Source organism: Alosa pseudoharengus, unplaced genomic scaffold (genome assembly GCF_046254945.1).
Source record: "Alosa pseudoharengus isolate Yale_2024_CS ecotype anadromous, Long Island Sound unplaced genomic scaffold, YU_APseudo_1.1 YU_APseudo_1.1_scf_23, whole genome shotgun sequence".
NCBI lineage: Eukaryota > Metazoa > Chordata > Actinopteri > Clupeiformes > Clupeidae > Alosa > Alosa pseudoharengus.
This window is the reverse complement of record NW_027468685.1, coordinates 22,947,941-22,966,722: the sequence shown is the minus strand read 5'-3', so window position 1 is coordinate 22,966,722 and position 18,782 is coordinate 22,947,941. Positions and strand designations below refer to the sequence as shown.

The 18,782-nt window shown below is 45.6% G+C and overlaps 1 protein-coding gene across 1 annotated transcript in view; it reads right to left on the bottom strand.

The window, feature by feature from the left end:
• Positions 1 to 3,379: 3,379 nt before the first annotated feature.
• Positions 3,380 to 18,782, bottom strand: part of sdc2 (syndecan 2) — a 31,602-nt gene continuing 16,199 nt past the window's right edge. The window contains exons 2-5 of the mRNA XM_076302086.1: positions 9,084 to 9,180; positions 8,588 to 8,751; positions 7,187 to 7,316; positions 3,380 to 5,958 (exon numbers count right to left, since the gene is read on the bottom strand). Of these exons, the coding sequence (XP_076158201.1) occupies positions 5,795 to 5,958; positions 7,187 to 7,316; positions 8,588 to 8,751; positions 9,084 to 9,180 (555 nt within the window). The 3' untranslated portion in view covers positions 3,380 to 5,794. The remainder of the gene's footprint in view (positions 5,959 to 7,186; positions 7,317 to 8,587; positions 8,752 to 9,083; positions 9,181 to 18,782) is intronic.

Below are 18,782 nucleotides of genomic sequence, written 5' to 3'. Positions count from 1 at the left end.
ATTATCTAGTGGAACTGCTTCCTGAATACCAATCGTATGACACAAAGGTAAAACATTACATATGCTGTTTGTTGAAAAGTCATCTTTTGTATTTTCCTCTTCATTCCTCTTCTAAACAGGCACAGCTCAAAAGGGATCTCTTCACAGTTAAACAGACAGAAGAAAATACATATCGGCCCTCTGGTCCTTTACAGAAGATTCTCTGAGTTCTCAGTTTAGAATTCTTTCCATGCCCTCAATGGAGAGCCATGCTTAATTAAAACAAAATTATTATAAATGGTCCCATCAGAAGACTTTAATCACAACAAACTTTCATTTACACAGAGGTCTCTGCGATGCTCCTGAGGTTGAAATTAAAAGGCGCTATCATGTCACACGGCGCCAACGTCAAGCAGTCAGCTTGCCAGGAATCGTTCCCAAATCCCATCAAGAGGAGCCAAGGTGGTGTTCATTGGCATTCCGAAGCGCTGGATGTTTAATTACGAGTAGACGTGATTAAGTGGCAAATTGAGAGGCATGTCATTTTTATAAATTGAATTCTGTTTGACTGAGAGAGAGATATTACCTCTCTCATTTGAGTCGTTTCCTCCCAACTCACTTCCTGATTGTTCCCAGTATTCTTAGGAAAATCATGTTGACTTAAAAGCTGCCACCCAGCCTCACACCAAACCGGGCAGGAGGTTTCAAGTGGTTATTGATTTGGGTCACAGAGCGAAGGAATAAGCTAGCCAGACATTTTGCTAAACATTTACACTTTAGCAGTGCTGCATTTAAACAGTGTCATATGAGGGTCTGACTCCAACAGAGGGCATTCATTAGAGTGAATTATACTGAATTCAAAGCAAATTAAAGCGTGTTTAACACAAATACAACTTCAGCAATGTTGCTTCCATGTAAACAGGCTTAATTGCTAGCAACATATTTGGTTAAATAAAGCATATTCATCTTAAACAGTATGCCGTCAATTCATTATTTCTATATCAAAGCTGTGCTTAACAGTGAACAGGCCCTGTTGAAAACAATAATGGAGGACTTGCATACACAAATCAGGCCCATAAAGGAAGCCAGCTGCTGTTATTTATGAGGACTAATATGTTCAGATGCTCTCATCATAAAATACTCTTTCTTTTATTTTTTAAACCTGTTTAAAAAAAAAAAAAAAAAAAGGTATGGCAAAAACCACAAAACATCACTCACCCGTCCGTGTAATTTGCATGGCTTGGCAGAGAGGAGAGGAAATGCCCCCCACCACCACCACCTCTCCTCCACCTCCCACGGGGACCAATTATTCTGGCACGGAGCCATTTCGCTTCACCACCCGCCGCGGCCAGCGCACTGTTAGCAAAAACGACAGGAGGCCTGCATATGGAATCAACACTCTCCCTTTGTAGGCGCACATCTGCACCCTGCCACAGAGCGAAAGCTAGCCTTGACCTCTGAGTGCCTTTGAGACGGAAGCTAAGGGACGGCCGGGGCCGGTGGGTTTTGCGCGGTAGAGAGAACCTGCCTGTGTGCGCTCGGTCGAGTGAGGTGCAATGAACCTGTTTGGTCTCCGGGGCGCTGACATTCTCTCAGCCGAAGGAAGACAGCCCATGCCATGCCTGGGCAGATTCTTTGCCAGAGTTTGTGTGGAAGTTTTGACAAGTGACAGGTCTTGTTATTGGAAGCAGGCAATGCAGAGTGTGCTGTTGGCTGCTAAGGGCCCTATGTAGTTTTGATGAGTTTAGCAATGTATGACATAGCTTTCCACCTATCACCATGATAGAGTTATCCATGTGATTGCACTGGGTCAAATCAATGATCAATTAATGCAATTTCTTTTACCTGAGTCCATAAGCGTGATTTACACATTTTACTGTTATTCATAGCAACTACAGTATCCAGCTAACTCAGAAAACTCCCGAAAACAAAAGAACGCCCGTGGACACGCGTGCACTCTTTTCTGGATCATTATTTTCATGACGGGCGCCATAACGACATTAACATGAGAATCGGCCTGGTTAAACAAAAAATACAACCAAGAAGAGTTTAAAGAAGGCCACTGGGCTTTCTCTCATGTGGGAGAAATACTTGGTTAAAGATATCATACATGTGGGCAGAGTTGACCGGCAGGCACATGTGCGCTCGGGATTTAAGTGAGCCAGGCCACGGCCATCCGTTCTGGCCACAGCCTCTGCCTCCAGTCATGTGCCGTTATGAAGCCTGACAGCGTGTTTACTTTGGCGGCCATTTTGCTCGGAAGTTTCTGCATGGTTTGGCGCTGACTAACAGACCAAAGGTTGGCCTCTTTATTGAATTAGCTCAGTCTGTGAGAGGAGAAGTCCCCCAATGGCTTTTGTTCCCCAGATGCCTCCACAGCTTGAGCCCGAGATACCCGCATCCAAAGCATCATGCTATGGACAAGAGGGGAGGGGGTATATATTAAAGTCACTCTGACATGGACACATACTGACCCCAATCCTGCCCCACACACAGCACAGCACCCACAAACACACACATACAAACACACACACAGAGACACACACAAACACCCCAAGCCCCTGATATAAACACAATATGCACAGCAGTGCCCTGTCACACTGGGATAGGAAAGAAGGGGGGAGAGGTTATAAATTCAGGGGCTGACCAGACACAGGCGGACAAACAAGTGGAGTGGCCGTGGTCCAGACACAGACACCCCCCCCCCCCCCCCCGCTTCCTCACAGAGGGCCCCTTCATCTCTCGCGCGTCTGCTGGGATTCTCACAGTCTGGGACCCCCTCGCTTGGGAGATGCCCCCCTAAAGGCAGACGCTCGAAACGGTCAACACACACAGGCCAAAAACACGCCTGAACATCTGTCACAGTGCTGAATGGGAGGACAAGTTGACCTCGTCCCCCGTGAACACAAAACAGAAGCCTGCCCTCTTCACAGCCCATTGAAGTATCCCTCAAGGTCTATGGAGTGATTGCTTGCTTTACCTATGTTGAATAAGGAAGATCAAAATCATTACAATAATTGGGGTGATATTGTTTCTAGTGTATTTGTTGCACCCATTTATTTTAGTGGCGAAGATGACTCTCTCGGCTTTCAGTGTTAGTGCTCTTCCATTACGCTAATCTCAATCCGCAAACATGCTCAGATTAGTGACTGATACGATAATCTCAACTCGCAACCCATTTAGATTAGCGGACACAAAGATAATCTGAAAACCAGAGCCAGATCCCATGTGTGTAAGTACTTGTGATGTCAGTTTGATGCTAAAGACGAAACAGCCTGTATCCTTTAAAGACACTTATGGTAACCAACACACAGAGTATCTATTACTTAAAGAGCCAATAGTAGATATTAAAATTACATAGGATACCATGGCAGAAACAAAATGCACAGAGAACGGTCAATATTAGGCCACAATGTTTATTCAGTAGTGTTGTTTACAACTCATAGGTACAATACTGCTTGCTTCTTTTGTAAGACTAAAAAAAAGTTACCATTACAGTCATTGGTGCTTACAGAATTCCATCCACATCCTCTATCTGATGATCGTACCGTCTCAAGCCATGACAAGAACAAGCACATTTCCAAATGGTAGGCACTTTGTTGTTGTTTAAAACATTTGTGAATATACATTTATATATATTTATATATAGATTTTTTTTTTTCATATACGAATAAGCAATTGGACTCAACGGTCAGGTCTCTAGTAACAATAAAAAACCTAATGGCTAAGAGACAAAATAAATCTAAAAAGAAACCATCTGAATGTGGCCGAGTTAAGTGTACTTATGTGGTGGTTTAGAGAATACTGAGGGTCTTTGGGTTTTGCTTGCCATGGTTTCAGTAGCCCCTCTCAGTCTGTGTGAGACTGATGGGAACTGGAAGGTGGCAGAGAAGCTAGCAGGGACATGGCAGCTGCAAGAAAACTGCGAGAGGGGAATGAAATGAGAGAGAGAGAGAGAGAGAGAGACAGAGAGGCGATGAGAAAGAAGCGAAAAAAAGAATTGGTAACATGGAGAGGAAAAGTACAGGGCAGGAAGAAAAAGGTTAGGTGGGGTAAAAGTGCAAACTCTAAATTACAAAGCTCAACAGTTTTCAAAGGCAACTTCACAACCTGCTGTGCTAATAAGCTTCCATGCAGAGAATTTGCCTACCTGCAGGTCCATGCATGGAAACGCAGAACAATAGACAGTGTAGTTGTGGGTTAACTACTGGCCAGCCCTACAGGGCTTGGGTTGAGCACCATGTTGTCAGCACTGGTATGTCAACAACAGTGTCTATGACAGGGCCGCTATTACGAGAGCCCGACCAAAACAAAGAGTAGAGGACCCAAGATCCTCTCTCAGAATGCTCCAGAAGCTTTAGCCCAGTTAAGAGGTGGGTGTGAGGGGGGGCTGTCTGGATGCGAAGTGCCCCCTTTGTACACGCTAGTTTCAGGAAAAGACAGCTGTGTCACAGCTGATGAGCATAATCATCTTCAGCACCACCATCACCCTGGTTACACAGAGAACTGAGATGGAGACCAAGGTGGGGACACAGAGAAATGTGGGGACATTTCTACTAAACTGGCCTCGGTCCAATCAAATTACACTCAGGGGAGAGAGAGAGAGAGAGAGAGAGGACATTAAGGGCTGAGTGATGATAGCAAAAAAGAAAGGATGAAGAGGAAGCGTGTGAAGGGAAGGAGGCATTCATTATTGGCCACATCTTTTAACAAAAAAAGAAAAGAATAACATAAAGAGACAACAAATGCCCCTCCCAAGACACGCTACTCTACAGAGACCGATTAGGAGAGTGTCCACCAGTACCGTATGATAATCAACTTAAATTAAATAATTAAATACACCATTGGGATACTCTTAGGAAGGACCTGTCCACTCCCCTTGAGCATACCATTGTTTCTCATCACTGAGAACTGATGACCGTTTATGAACGTATATGCTGCCAAATGTTTTGACCTAAAGCTATATTTGAACAAAACAATAATAAATTCAGCGAAAGCCTCACTGGAAGCTTAGAATGGTTGTGAAATGCAGTAATGAGAAATGAGAAACAGAAGACAAAATAAAATAATAAACATTGTACGCCAGAGGGAGGGACATTTACATTTTGACTGTTAGTTAATTATGAAAACAGAAAAAAAAAAGCTTCATGGAATCTACAGAAAGGCATTCTTTTAAAAATATCTGAGAAAAAAAAGATAAATTAATGAAATATACCTTTTTTTAAGAAGATCAACTTTAGACATGCTAGGACAAAAGAGGAAAAAAAAGAAACAAAAAACCCAAGATTGATACAGGACAATTATATTCAATTATTTTCACGTTTAAATTTTTTTTCTTTACAAATACATACTGCTACAGTTAAAAAGTAGTCAGTGACTAGTACCAGCTCCTTCAACAGAAGACAGATGCAAATCATGTTTTCTGGCCTGTACAGATTGCGATGCTGTGTTTTCTTTTCAGCCGTTTTTTCAAACAAGACACAAAATAAGGTTTAAATACACACAGATTTGCTGTAAAATAAGCATTGCTTGGCTTCTCATCATTTTCTTAAAAAAAAAGTAGAGACAGAGAAAGAAAGAAGAGGTCTTAATTACAATTCTCTACTGAAAAGCTCTCCAATGTGTTCTGGCTTTTGACTGTTGTGTTTTTGTTTGGGTCTTCCTTGTTTTCGTTTCATGGTGGTGGTCGTTGATCAGAAACCACCACCTCCCACTGTGAAGTGTTGCTTTCTGGAAGGGTAGAGGGTGTTCCAAAGGAAAGGGAAAGGAGGGGTGGGGGGGTGGATGGGGGTTCGTGGGATGGCTGTCAGGAGGTCTACGCATAAAACTCCTTGGTGGGGGCCTTCTGGTAGGCTGCTCCGGATGGCTTCCTCTCTCCGAGATCGTAGCTGCCTTCGTCCTTCTTCCTCATGCGGTACACCAGGAGGAGGATGAGGAAGATGGCAAAGAGGAAACCAATGACTCCGCCAGCAATGACCGCTGTAGACAGAGAGCAAAAGAAAACTGTAGGGGTCTTTCAACAACCATATAGGAAACATACTTCCTCATACACACTCGATGCTACTTCGCCTCAAGGATACTATTGTTTTGGTCACTTCATTATCAGCCTCTTTTTAAAGTAGCCCCCCCCCCCCCCCACACACCCCTTATTTGGCCGTTTTCTTGACAAAACAGGCGAGCATTACAAAAACAGATGCAAACTAAGTAGTGAACTTTTCACCATCCCAGCGAGGAGGGGAAAAGCAGTTTATGTAGAACGACTCAATAAAACATGAGTGGAGCTGAGAGGGTGGGAGGGGGGGGGGGGGTGGGGGAAGAAGTCCCCAGAGACGTTATTACTATCATTACGTTTATTGGCTTGAAAGGCTCTGAGCCTCTCTGCTTGTGTGAGCGCGGCGCGCTACTGTGCTAGTGTCTGGCTTGGGCCAGTGCAGACTTGTGGCCGTTCTATCGGTCCTGCACAGCGGTTACGGGAGACTGCCTGTGATTTGGTAACACCCCGCACCGCAGGGGCATAAACAATCCCATCTGTTTGCACTTGTGGAGGCTCTTCTCTTCTGTACTTTTATTAGTGGGGAGGCTTGCAAGGTGCAAGCAAGCCTCGCGCCTCTCTCTGTGCCGTTTTGGAGACGCTGCTGGGAGGCATAAAACTTCCTGTATATCCACAACTTACCCATGTGGAAAGAATAGACTCTGGTTGAAGAGCTTGAACATGTTTTGAAACACATTTCATCCTGTGACTCATAATATTTTGATACTTACAAGAGACATCAAATTAAAACATTCTGTGCTATTCAAATAAAACAAAAAATGTTCACTATAACAAAAATCCCACAATGCTGTTCTAGTAACAGGGAGGCTACAAGGAGCATTTAACGCATTTGTGTAGTGTCTGCTGCAACAATTAGCTTCCACTGTAATCAATGGAACTGGCTACACTACCGTACAAGTGATAGCGGCACATTTGTTCGAAAAAATTAGACCCGTCTCTTAAAACTATTTTTACAGAAATGTATTTGATGTGGTGTCCGAGTACATCAAAGGGCCATTAAGTTAGAAATGAGTTAATATGGTGCGGTGAAATAATCGGAAAGTAGAGAGAAGAATAGGCCAGGCTTCATGGGAAGAGTGGAGGCATCAACACACCTGCCTCTTTGTGTGTGTGTGTGTGTGTGTGTGTGTATATGTTTGGGGCGAAGGCACGTACCTGCCAGCACCTCTGTCCGCTGGAAGAGGTTTTCTGAGCGCACCTCGTAGGGGTCCACGGGAGCACGAGGGGGGCTGACGGTGCTGCTGGCGACTTTCCTGCGGGGCTCCTCTGTGGCTGGAGCCAGGGGCTAGAGAGAGAGAGAGAGAGAGGGAGAGAGAGAGGGAGGGAGAGAGAGAGGGAGAGAGAGAGAGAGAGAGAGAGAGAGAGAGAGAGAGAGAGGGCAGAGCACAGTAGGACAGTCACATTCACATTCACTTGCTCTGTAGTCACTTTCAGCTAACTTGACTGACAGTATATATATATATATATATATATATATATATATATATATATATATACAGATATAAACACTTTCGCAATGACGAGCGTTCTCTAGGAAATCGGACCCGTGATCAGTGTTGTATGCGACTTGCTCGACTGGTTTCACATCAGACACAAAGTGGGATAAAAAGAAAGTCAAAAAAGGTGTTGGGGGGGGGGGGGTAGCTAGCAAGAGCTAAAGGTAAAAGGTAAAAAGGTAAGAACAGGTATAGAAAGAACAGTGAGGGAAAAACTAGGAGTCAAAAAGAGGGGGAAAAAAGAAAACTGTATGCAAGTAGAGAGAGTGAACGAGAGGACAAACAATTAAAAAGAAGAGATGAGATTGATAGGGGGAGAAGATAAACATGAGAGATGGGAGGAGAGGAAGAGAGAGAGTGACTTTAATGAGAGTTAGTAAGGATAATCCCTTCTGCAGCACGTCTTCTCTAAAGACTCATTAAATCACTGCCACTCTGACACAATCAATTCAGGAAAATGATTGAGTGTTTGTGGTGATCAGTTCAAGTGTCATTAAAATGTCCATTTAGGAACTAATGGAGAACGAGTCAGCTTCTGGTAATGAACCCATCCTTCACGCTGACCTCACAGGGTGAAATAATTGGCTGTGGGTACTTTTTTATAAGTCTTGAATTCCATGTGACTTGTTCCGCATTTGTATAAAGTGACACCTCAAGAAAAGGGCAAATGACAGAATTTTCTCACCGCCCTCCTGCTGTTCCGAAGGGAAATGTGGGTGAATGTGAGAAGAACTGAAGTGGTCCAGCAGTTATTTTCATGCATGGGAAAAAATAAACTCTCAGATCCAAACTCTGCTGATAACTTCGATGACGGGAAAGCTGCAACTGACCTAGCAAGCAATTATTTTGTGTGTGCACAGCACATTCAAGGTAAGGTAGATTTCTACAGTTGCCCAATAAGCTAGAAATAATTGCTACCATCAGTTACGTTGGTGTGATGTGTGTGTGTGTGCATTATGTTCAGTGGGACATTTTTGTGTCCTTTGAGTGCATGAGAGGTTAGGTTTGTTTATGTATGGTTCTGTGTGCGTGTTTGTGTGTGTGTGTGTGTGTGGCTGACCTCTGTTCTGACTGGTTTTTTGGGTGTTTCCCGTGGCGTGTCTCTGGGGGTGACTGCCTCCACTCTGGGGGTGAAATCTTTGGTGGAATCCTGTGTGGGCTCTGCATTTGGTGCTATGTACAGCGTGTTGACTGTGACTGCTTCCTCAAGTTCCTCCCCAGCACCTGACAACAACACACACACACACATATATGCAGAGATGAGAAAAAACGTATTAACACAGATTTGACACAAAAATGTATCTGCAATGCACTAATAAAAAATAAATCTTCATAGACACAATTTTTTAAATGGCCAATAATGGCTGATATAACAGTTATTGATGCTTGTACATATCTATTTGAGTGTGTAAATGTAACTAAATTAAATACTGCTTCCAACATGTATCAAGTGTTTGTGCACCTGAGTGAAGTGTGTGTGTGTGTGTGTGTGTGTGTGTATTGCTCAATGAAGTATATGTAAGTATGTGAACACGTGCTCATCTACGCCCCCTCACCTGATCCTGAGCCGGAACTGAAGTCGTCATCGTCCTCCGGGTAGCCCCCGGACCCCGTGTCCTCCAGGTACAAGTCATCCGCTGCCGAGACCGCTAACTGTTGGAACAGAACACAAAAACACACATTAAATATTAAACGTTAAAAACACTTCCTTCTCTACACCCCCCACATCAACCCAGCCTTTCGTTATAAATCCCCCGAAACAGCACTTCCGAGTTGGAAAACAACTCACATTATCGGTTATTTTCCAGATCCCTTCACAGATTGGACCGGCTGACCTTGCTATTACCATGAGGTGAGAGCTAATTAAAACAACATTAAAAAGTCTTTGAGCAGCAATCAAATTAAGTGATTTAACAGCATTGAGAACGCCCTTTAATGGGGCTCTTTAGTGGGTGCAGAATGCCTTGTTATTTGTCAGTGAAGGGGGCAATGAGAGGACCTCTCCAGATATTTTTAGGCACGGTCGGCTGAGCTGACCACTACTCCTACGCCCTGTAGTCAGATGAGCTGATGGAGTTACGGCTCTGTCTCTACTGCCCGGTAATATTCAACCAGGAAAAACAGCCATGTCCCATACAGAGGAACACAAAGTGAAGCTATGAGACAGATTTTTCTTTCATTACTAAACTATACGTTTGATACTGTTTAGAAATTACAGCTTATGTAAACGTTAGACCATATATGACATTGTATATGCAAACCTACCGATCTGCTCTCATTCTAATTCTATATTCATACTGCAGCCCAGGAACAGCATTTCCCTCTCCATACGATTACTAAATCCAAGACATATGGTGTTATTTTGTGTTCTAGATGTGTTTGCTTGGGAGTGTGACTGGGCATAAGAAAGAGGTGTTTGTCTGAGTGTGTGTGTGGTGGAATATCCCACTGCCCCCATGGCAACCTCCATTCATGCCCAGTCCTGTCCAACCTAAGCCCTTCCCTCCATTCTGATGCTCCATAGTCAGAGCTCACACAATGTGGCCAACCATAAATCAACCCTTGAAGTCTCAGAAAGGCAAGGTACTGCTGGGCTGCTTGAGGCTGCGCACACACACACACACACACACACACACACACACACAAACACACACACACACACACACACACACACACACACACACACACACACACACACACACACACACACACACACACACACACACACACACACACACACACACACACACACACACACACACACACACACACACACTTTGTGCCTTGAGACAACAAGCCTGTTACAGAAACAATCCTTTATTGAGCTCTGAACTCCTCAGCTGCTGAATTGACAACTACACAAAAAGAAGAGAGAACAGGAGGGAGACTGAACCATAGCAGGCGGTCCTTTGTGCCCCATGTGTGCTCCGCTCCTCTTCCCCCAAGAGAGAGAGAGAGCAGGGCCACCATTCACACACACAAAGCCCAGCAGGTTGGGACTGTGTACGTGTGTGTGTGCCAAACAATGTATCCTCCCGTTTGCTTTGTGAATGTCTGTCTGTTTAGGTATACGTCTGTGTGCAAGTGTCTGTGTGTGACCGACCGACCGACAGACAGAGAGACAGAAATAAGGAAAGACAGAAAGAAAGAAAGAAAGAAAAAAAGAAAGAAAGATAGAAAGAACAAATTCAAGCCCCTTCATAAGGCAGCTCAAAGAAAGTGTATCCATGCCCCTTCAAAGATCAAACTCTACCCGTTAACAAAAAGACATGCTGGTCTGTTTTTGTGTGGGTGATGGAAAGACTGGCAAGAGGAGGAGCCAATGAAACATCTCAAACAATAAAAAAAAGACTCGTCTGAAAGATGCGCGGCCTCTGCAACCAAAAGAGAAGCCAGCCATCCCCGCAGTCTTGATCAAAGGGCCGCGTGTGTTCAAAGCAACTTTATCTTAACCTTTCCTCTGTGGAGTGCTCCTGTGCCCTCCTCCTGTCCGCTGCCAAGCCTCCCTGCAGCCCTCCCGCTTTCTTTAAACAGGCCCCTGCACATCAGCATGCATTCACGTCAACTACAAGAAACCTTCTCTGCAACCAAACTCCAGGAAAGAGAGAGAGAGATGTTGTGGAAGTGGGCCACACACATGTACACATAACGGGGGAGAGACAGATGGAGCGATGCAGAAAGAAAGAGGTGGAGATAAGAAAGAGTACAAGAAAGAATGTAAGGAAGGATGGTAAGCTACAGAAAAGTCCTTAAGGCATCTCACAGACTGCCCACAATGCAGAAAAGCATCACATAATTAGCCATGCACCTGGCTAGCCTAATTACTTAGTAGCTGTGGCTGGGAGATGCCATCCATAACGGGTGTTGTTTCAATTCTGGTCTATATTCCAGTTCTGCCTGTGCACAGGGGAACTTCTTCAGGAGATCTGACTCCTCATGCTTGCCTTAAATAACCTCACAAGACCATGGAGGACTCATCAAACTAGCCCCATTACCAACCAAAGGGAAAACTTCCTTTGAACTCCCCGAGACTGGGATTGAGCAAACACTCTAGCTAACGCACACCCCGCCCTGGCACACACGCCGCCAGCAAATATGAAACTCGGACACAAACACAGAAATAAACTCAAGCACGCACGCACACACACACACACGCATGCACACACACACACACACAGTCAAGTCCTACCCACAGACTTTAAAATCAGGACAAACATGTTCTTGTAATAGAGATACACAGACACACATTCACACTTTCTAGTGGTGTGGTGGTGGAAGGTTTGACGCCATAGGAGGATGTTACTGATGCCAGCATAGGGAACTAAATTGAGCCTTAACCCCATGAGCCTTTTATTAGAAATCATTTAAAAAGGAACTCCAGTGACTAATTTCACTCTTATCAAAGTCTGGTGGCGAGTTTGGATGTGACTGGATGCTTCTATCCAGCGGTCACACCATGAGCTTCACCGAGCATCAAAACGCCAATTTTTAGTAATGCATAATTTTGCCATCAGCCCACACATGATATATATGCATTAGGTCTGTTCACTTCACAGACCTGAATGATGAGGGTGTGGGAGTGCTGTGGAAACACTAGCTTGCGATTTTTCGCTTTGGTCACATCAGGGTGGGTGAACACACCCCACTGTTCTCGGAGCGTAGGCTGTTTAACCTTTCAATTTTGTCTTCTTTTTTTTTTTTGCTGTTGACCATAGTCACCATTGACATGTTGTCTTGACGTGGGGGCCTTTCATCTGACCAGGCCTTAACAATTTGTAGCCCCTAATGAGTGGCACAAAAGGGCAGACAGACAGACAGACAGACAGACAGGGGCGGGGGGGGGGGGGGGGGGGGGCAGTCACTCCTGTTAGGACAAAACTGCTGCTGCTACTGCTGCTGCTGCAGACACTTCCGCTGGCGACTAATGACCGGCACGCCAGCAGGAGGCGAATGATGGTGGGATGAAAAAGAAAGGGTGGGGGGATGGGTTTGGAGAGGAGGGAAGGGAAAGGGAAGAGAGTGGAGGGGGGTGGGGTGGCGGTGGGAGGTGTTCATGGTGAACTTGGGGAATGAAATAGACACATGAGGAGGAGCAGGCGAAAAATACAAGGAACAAAAGAAATGAGAGAGGGAGAGAGAGAGAAAGAGAGAGAGAGGGAGAGAGAGAGTGAGTGAAAGAGAGAGAAAGAGAGAGAGAGAGAGATCACAATGACAGAAAGAGAGGAAGGGATAGAGGTGCGGCAGAGTTGTGGGAGATAAAAAGGGAAGAAACAGAAAGAACAGAGAAACCGAGAAAAGAAGAAGAGGAATATAAACCTAGCACAGAAAAAGAGAGATGCAGGCTGTAGGGTGGAGGAGAGAAGGAGTGGTAGTGGGAATAAATAATGGGGGCAAGGGAAAGAACACAGGGAGAGAGAGAAACAAAAGAAAGACAAAAATAGTAAAGGAGAGGTGGAGCAGGAGATGGAGGAGGGGGCAGCTTACGGAAGAAAGACAGAAAGAAAGAAAGAGAGAGAGAGGAGGGGGTGAAGGAGCGAGAGAGAGAGAGCCAGTGCACGGAAGCGAGAGAGATTACTGCCACAACAAGACAATCTGTTGCCTGCAGGTTACTCTTCGCTAAAAGCCTGTCAAACTGCATGTCCATGCCTAGCAACCTTTGAAAGGCAGAAAGGGCTCTCTGTGTGCCTGTGCACGAGGCAGTGTGCTGGACGCTGGGAGCCATGTTGTTTAAAGCGGTCACAGAGGGCCAGGAGAGGAGGGAAGGACTCCAACTCAACTCCCCCTACACCTCCTGTCCAAATCCACACAGACAGAGACACTCACAGAAGCCAAGCCACCAGGAAAGGGGGGGAGGAAGGAGAGGAACTCTGTGTCAGATGTGCATGCGTGCGAGTACCGTGCGCACACACAAGCACTTGTGAAGAAAAAAAAACATATATCTTGGACAAATTCCTGCACACACACACAGAAAACATAAACACACCAAGATAACACGTCCAACGCAAACAACATTCTTCATCGAGTCACTGTGTTAAAGTTTTTTTTTCTTCTTCCATTTCTTTCTTAGGACGAAACCTCAGCTGAACTATCTTCTCTTTCTCTAACATCTCTCTCTCCCTCCCTCTTTTTCTCTCTCTCCCTGCAGACTCTCACCACACATCCAGTCACCACAACCATTCATCTCCCGCCACAGCTTCTGCAGATAAGGGCCTTCCCGGACTCTCCGAAGGCGAGTGGATGGGGCCTGTTGAGGGCCAACGTGGCAAGGATGACGGGGGGAGGGGGGGGGGGGTGAGTGACAGAAGACCAAAAGAAGAGCCACACGGGGGAAAAAGCTCAGTGTTGGTTGCTTTACCGTCCCTGTCAAAGAGGAGAGCACTGATGACTGTAAAAGGGGTGCTTTTCACAAGCCTGTGGGGGAAGGAATGAATCCATTTGAATGACAGGCTTAGGGCAAAGTGTTGAGAATGGGCTTCCTCAGACACAGGCTTGTTTGAGGCTACCGCCGCATTCAGCCCCAGTGCAGAGTTTCTACCCTCTAGCTGACAGCAGTGACGTACAACCCTTCAGGGTTTTATCAGCTTATGTTCACAGGGGGAACCCTTGAAGACTCTCTTTGAATAATTTGCCTGAGGGTCCTCAGAGTAACCATTCACAGCATTCGCCAACTACAAGAGAACCATTCCTTCCTTAGGGGTTCTTATTCGCCTAGACAAAAGTTTTAACTATAACCTTTTATACCTTATCTTAAAAGGTTTTAACCCATGAAAGACCTTGTCTGGCTTAAAAGGCTGAGAGTTACAGAAAGAGGCTCTCTGGCTGGTAAAGGGGGAGGGGGGGGGGGGGGGGGGGGTGCAGCAAAGGGTCCAGATCCTGAAGTGAACACACAGTGGATTATCACCTTAGTCTCGGTGGGGTGAACCCAGCAGGAATGGTGCAGCCAGGGGTGAGGGGCGGGCAGACAGACAACGCTCTGTAATGTAATGGCACTGAGTCTGCATGGTGGTAAGACTGGAGAAGAGAGAGGGAGAGTCATCTGCCCAAAAGAAGCAGGTGGGGGGTGGGGGGGGGGGGGGTGAGGAGGGGAAATGAGGGGCGGGAGAGTAGGAGGGAGTAACTTGTGGTGCTCTTCCAAGCCTGAGATTTTACTGCCCTCCTGGGGATCATAATCAGGAACTAATTAATAGTCTTTCAGAGCGGAGAGAAAGAGGAGGGGGGGGAAGAGAGGGGGAGAGGGGGCTAGCTGGAAGCGCAGTCCAAAACCGTGGAGGCCAGGCTCAAATGGACTTGGATCTAGTCCATGTTCCGGAAAGGGAGAGAGAGAAAGGGTGAAAGAACAGAGAGAGAGAGAGGTTTGAGTGGTGACATCACTCATTCTCTACGAGCCAGCTAATCTCCAAAGCAGAAGCACCTCCTCTGGCCAGGCAGGATCTCCCCCTCCTCCTCCTCCACTTCTTCAACCTTTCTTTCTCTCCATCATTCTTTCTGTCACTATCTTTCCATGTCTCTCTCTTGGGGCCTGGCTTATGTCGTTTCCTCTTTGCGGCTCTGACAAGTCAGCCCAGAGTTGCCACTGACGCAGGTAGCGATGCCTTATCACCCAACATATGAAAATCCTGTTACAGGACGAAATCCGGACCTCTGGCAGAAAGATCAAAACACACACACACACACACACACACACAGACCTGATTCCCCCATGCTCTCCTAAAAGCTCATGTATTTACTGTTCTGAACAGAGGAACCACAAAACAGCTCTCTGCAGTTTATCTTCAGTACACTCAAAAGGTTTGTGCCTCTCTGGTGGATTTTCAGAGTGCAGTCCAGATCCTTTGAAGAGGACTTGTCTTCAGCATACACTGGCGATCAGAGGGTCCTCATCATGGACACTTCCTGTTCCCTGACCCTCACAGAGAGAGGCGGGGGGGGGAGGGGGATTTAACTCTGGTGAGAGGGCATGTGTGTGCTCATCCAGGCACCCAGTGGGGATTAATACCAGCTCAGATTCCAAAACAAACCCGACTGGCTGACATACGCAAGCGGGCTCCACATTCCTGACCGTCCCTGCCAACCCAGCACTGTCCCTTAGGAACCTTACAAACCACTGGCCAGAGGGGAGCGCAGACAAATAGGTTGGACGAGGGCTGTGGCTCAACAGTCACCAAGGACCTTACATCGACGATCTGTATATTTCCACAGTATATTCAGCAGCACAAATGTATAGGTGTATGCTATGTATATTCTAGAAATGGGGGGGGTTTCTCCAAGTTTGTTGGTTTTTCATCATGGGACGGAAGCCAACTGCCACCACCAGCACATTAATGGCCTGAGAAGCCATTTAGAGAGCACCATCATATGATGCATCTATCCCCATAAAGTCTGGGTAAACAATCACAGCCGGGGCCCGTAATTAAAACCAGTAGACCCTGCAGTGCAGGCCCGGCCTATGGGAGAGATTTGGGCCTTCTTGCAGAGTAAATACCGTCAGTCGCCTAAGATATGATGATTAACCTTACCACACGGTTGGAAAGAGGGGGAATATACAGCCAGCTCCTTTTTCTGAACGCAGATGCCAGCTTGGTGCAGTTTGAAGCTATTTTTTTATACCGCTAAGGTTTCTCTGTTACTTCAGTCAACAAACACCTTGTCAAAGTCCACTCCAGTATAGGCATATGAAAGGTGCCCAAATGCGAACAATAATACATTTATACCAACCAGGGTTGGAAGGGCTTCTGGAAGAAATTAAGATGGATCTGTTAGAGAGGGAGCTGCGGCAGATTGAATGACACCTAAAATGAAGTTGGCGTTGAGTTAATGTGATGTATTTTAACGGTGGCATATGAGGGAGAGAAGTCTGCTGTCATGGTAGCAGGTGAACTGGGAACGCTCCCTTTTGCTGCAAAGCATCTTGATGGGGTCACACAGAGGGCAGACAAGAGGGTATCACAGTTAGCTCGATACGCCACTCATGCACATAACAAAAAACCTGCAGCTGTCCTCACTTACCCTTCTCTCCTAGTCTACTTGCACTATATATTGTAATTCTCTAGCCAACTCTCTATCTGTCCCATGCACCATTTAATTTCCCTTTCTTTTGCAATCTCTTCTCTTCTATTGTTCTTTTCTTCCATTTCTATACCTCTACCTCTTTCTATACCTCTTCTAAATGCTGATTCATTACAATCCTCTCTTCACCCCTTACTCTCGTTTTACCCTCCACTATCTAGTCCTTTCTTTTTTACCCTCCACACTGTTTTTGTAACTGAACCAAGACAGGATCTCTCTGCAGAGCTTGGGTCAGAGTGCAGAGCTCTTTCCTTTTGGCTGCTAATAATAAAACAAGCTGCAGCTATGACTTCCTCTCTCTGGTATTACTTCCTGAAGGGAAGAATGTCCATTTCATGGCTTCCAGAAAAAATACAGGAAAGTGAAAAAAAGAAAAGAAAAAAACAAAACAAAGGAACAGACACAGAACCCCCCCCCCCCCCCCCCCCCCATCTTGAACCAGGCAACACGAAACACCTGCAGGCTATTTTGTTCATTTCATCATTCTTCATTGCTTTAAAGCAGCAAAAATTAAGTCATAATTCCTTTCAATAAAAGAATTCCCAGTTGGGAGACCACAGCACTGATACAATGTATCATCTTTCACTTCATTTTGAGCTTCGCTAGTTTATGGGTAATGTATCGCACTACCCACCCACACCTGCCTATTGTCAGGCAGGCCGCTCGCAGCTGCAGTGAGACGGCTGAGTGACTCCAGTTTAGCACTCTAGATATTTTACGAGCCGACTAATTAAAGCAAGCCTTGTTTAGCCACTCTCCCACAGCCCTCAGGCTTCCAGGATTCACTGCAGTGTCTGGGCTTGATGGACTGGTCTGGTATGGCCTGTGCAGAGACTTCAGAGGGGTCCTTGGCTGATCCAATCACCACTCTGCATGGGTCCACCCACACACATATCCGAAACACACCTTCTCTGCTATGGGAATTAGGGTAAATTCCTCCACAGAGCAAAGTTTTTTGATACATTGGGGAACGCTGGGAGTCTTTGTGCATGCTGTAACTCTATATACTGGGAAATGGCTCTCACCTACCAGTCTGTTCTAGGGAGAGAAACTTTAAGATTTGCTCCAGCTCAGCATGTCCATACCCCTGCAGTCAAAGTAGAAACAGAAGGAGTACAGCTCTGGGAGCTGGCAATAACACATATACAATTTCATAAGACACCACTCTGGCTCCAGCAATCTACAGACCTGAGGGGCACAATATAACTAAATTAAGGAAGGGCATGATAAACACGACGATCAACTTACATTCCAGTGACTTTCCCCTACATGACAAGCATTTGCACTCCCTTTGGTCCATAATCTTGGATTGACTACAACATTCCTAAACTAAGCTGCTTGTCTGTCTTCAAGGTAGTAGTAGTTTAAACATTTAAATTCTTTGCTGCACACTGTATTAAATGCCAGGTGATGGACGGTATAACGCTAAAGCCAACTGAAATGCAATCACAGATATACCATGAAAAGCATTGAAAGGCTGAAACACTTTAAAATAAAACTTGTACGTGGTTGATGCTCTTTTCATATATTGTCAAGTGTCAAAAGAGTGAGACTGTTATAGCTTCAGTAAGATGTTTTATTGTGCCTCAGGGATAATGGATAGTGTTCTCTGAAAACGAGAGGGCCAAAGAAAGACAACAGAGAACCTCATTCTGGGGACATAGGGCATAAGTCTTTCATACTCCTGACCTGCTGCTACGGGAATAAATCAATGGGGAAAAAAATGTCAGGAGAAAGTCTTTCTTGCTGCAACCCAGGTTAAAGTATGTACAATAATACGCTGCACAGCACCCAGTTCCCTATAGTCATCATTTCTCTCCCTTCAATGAAATTTATAACCATGTGGTCACAGTAACCTCTAGAGAGGCACTTTTGGACTTAATAGATTTTTAGGCACAGTAGTGTTGGACTCAGGGGGGGATTGGAACTGCAGGTCCCTTGTGTGATTAGCATGACTATCCTGTTAGAAATTAGCACAGTTAGCAGCTCATTTTCTGGAGTGGGAGCGACCTCACCAATGCTCCAGCCATCTCTGCGTGAGGCGAATCAGATTTCCATTCCCTTGCCAGCATCCCTGGGCTTGGTGGTGGTGGTGTGCAAGCAGTAGATAAGGGGGGGGGGGGGGGGTCTCTGTTTCAGAAATTTGTGCCTGCGGCAGATTGTGGTCTTACTGCTACCTCAGAAAGGGA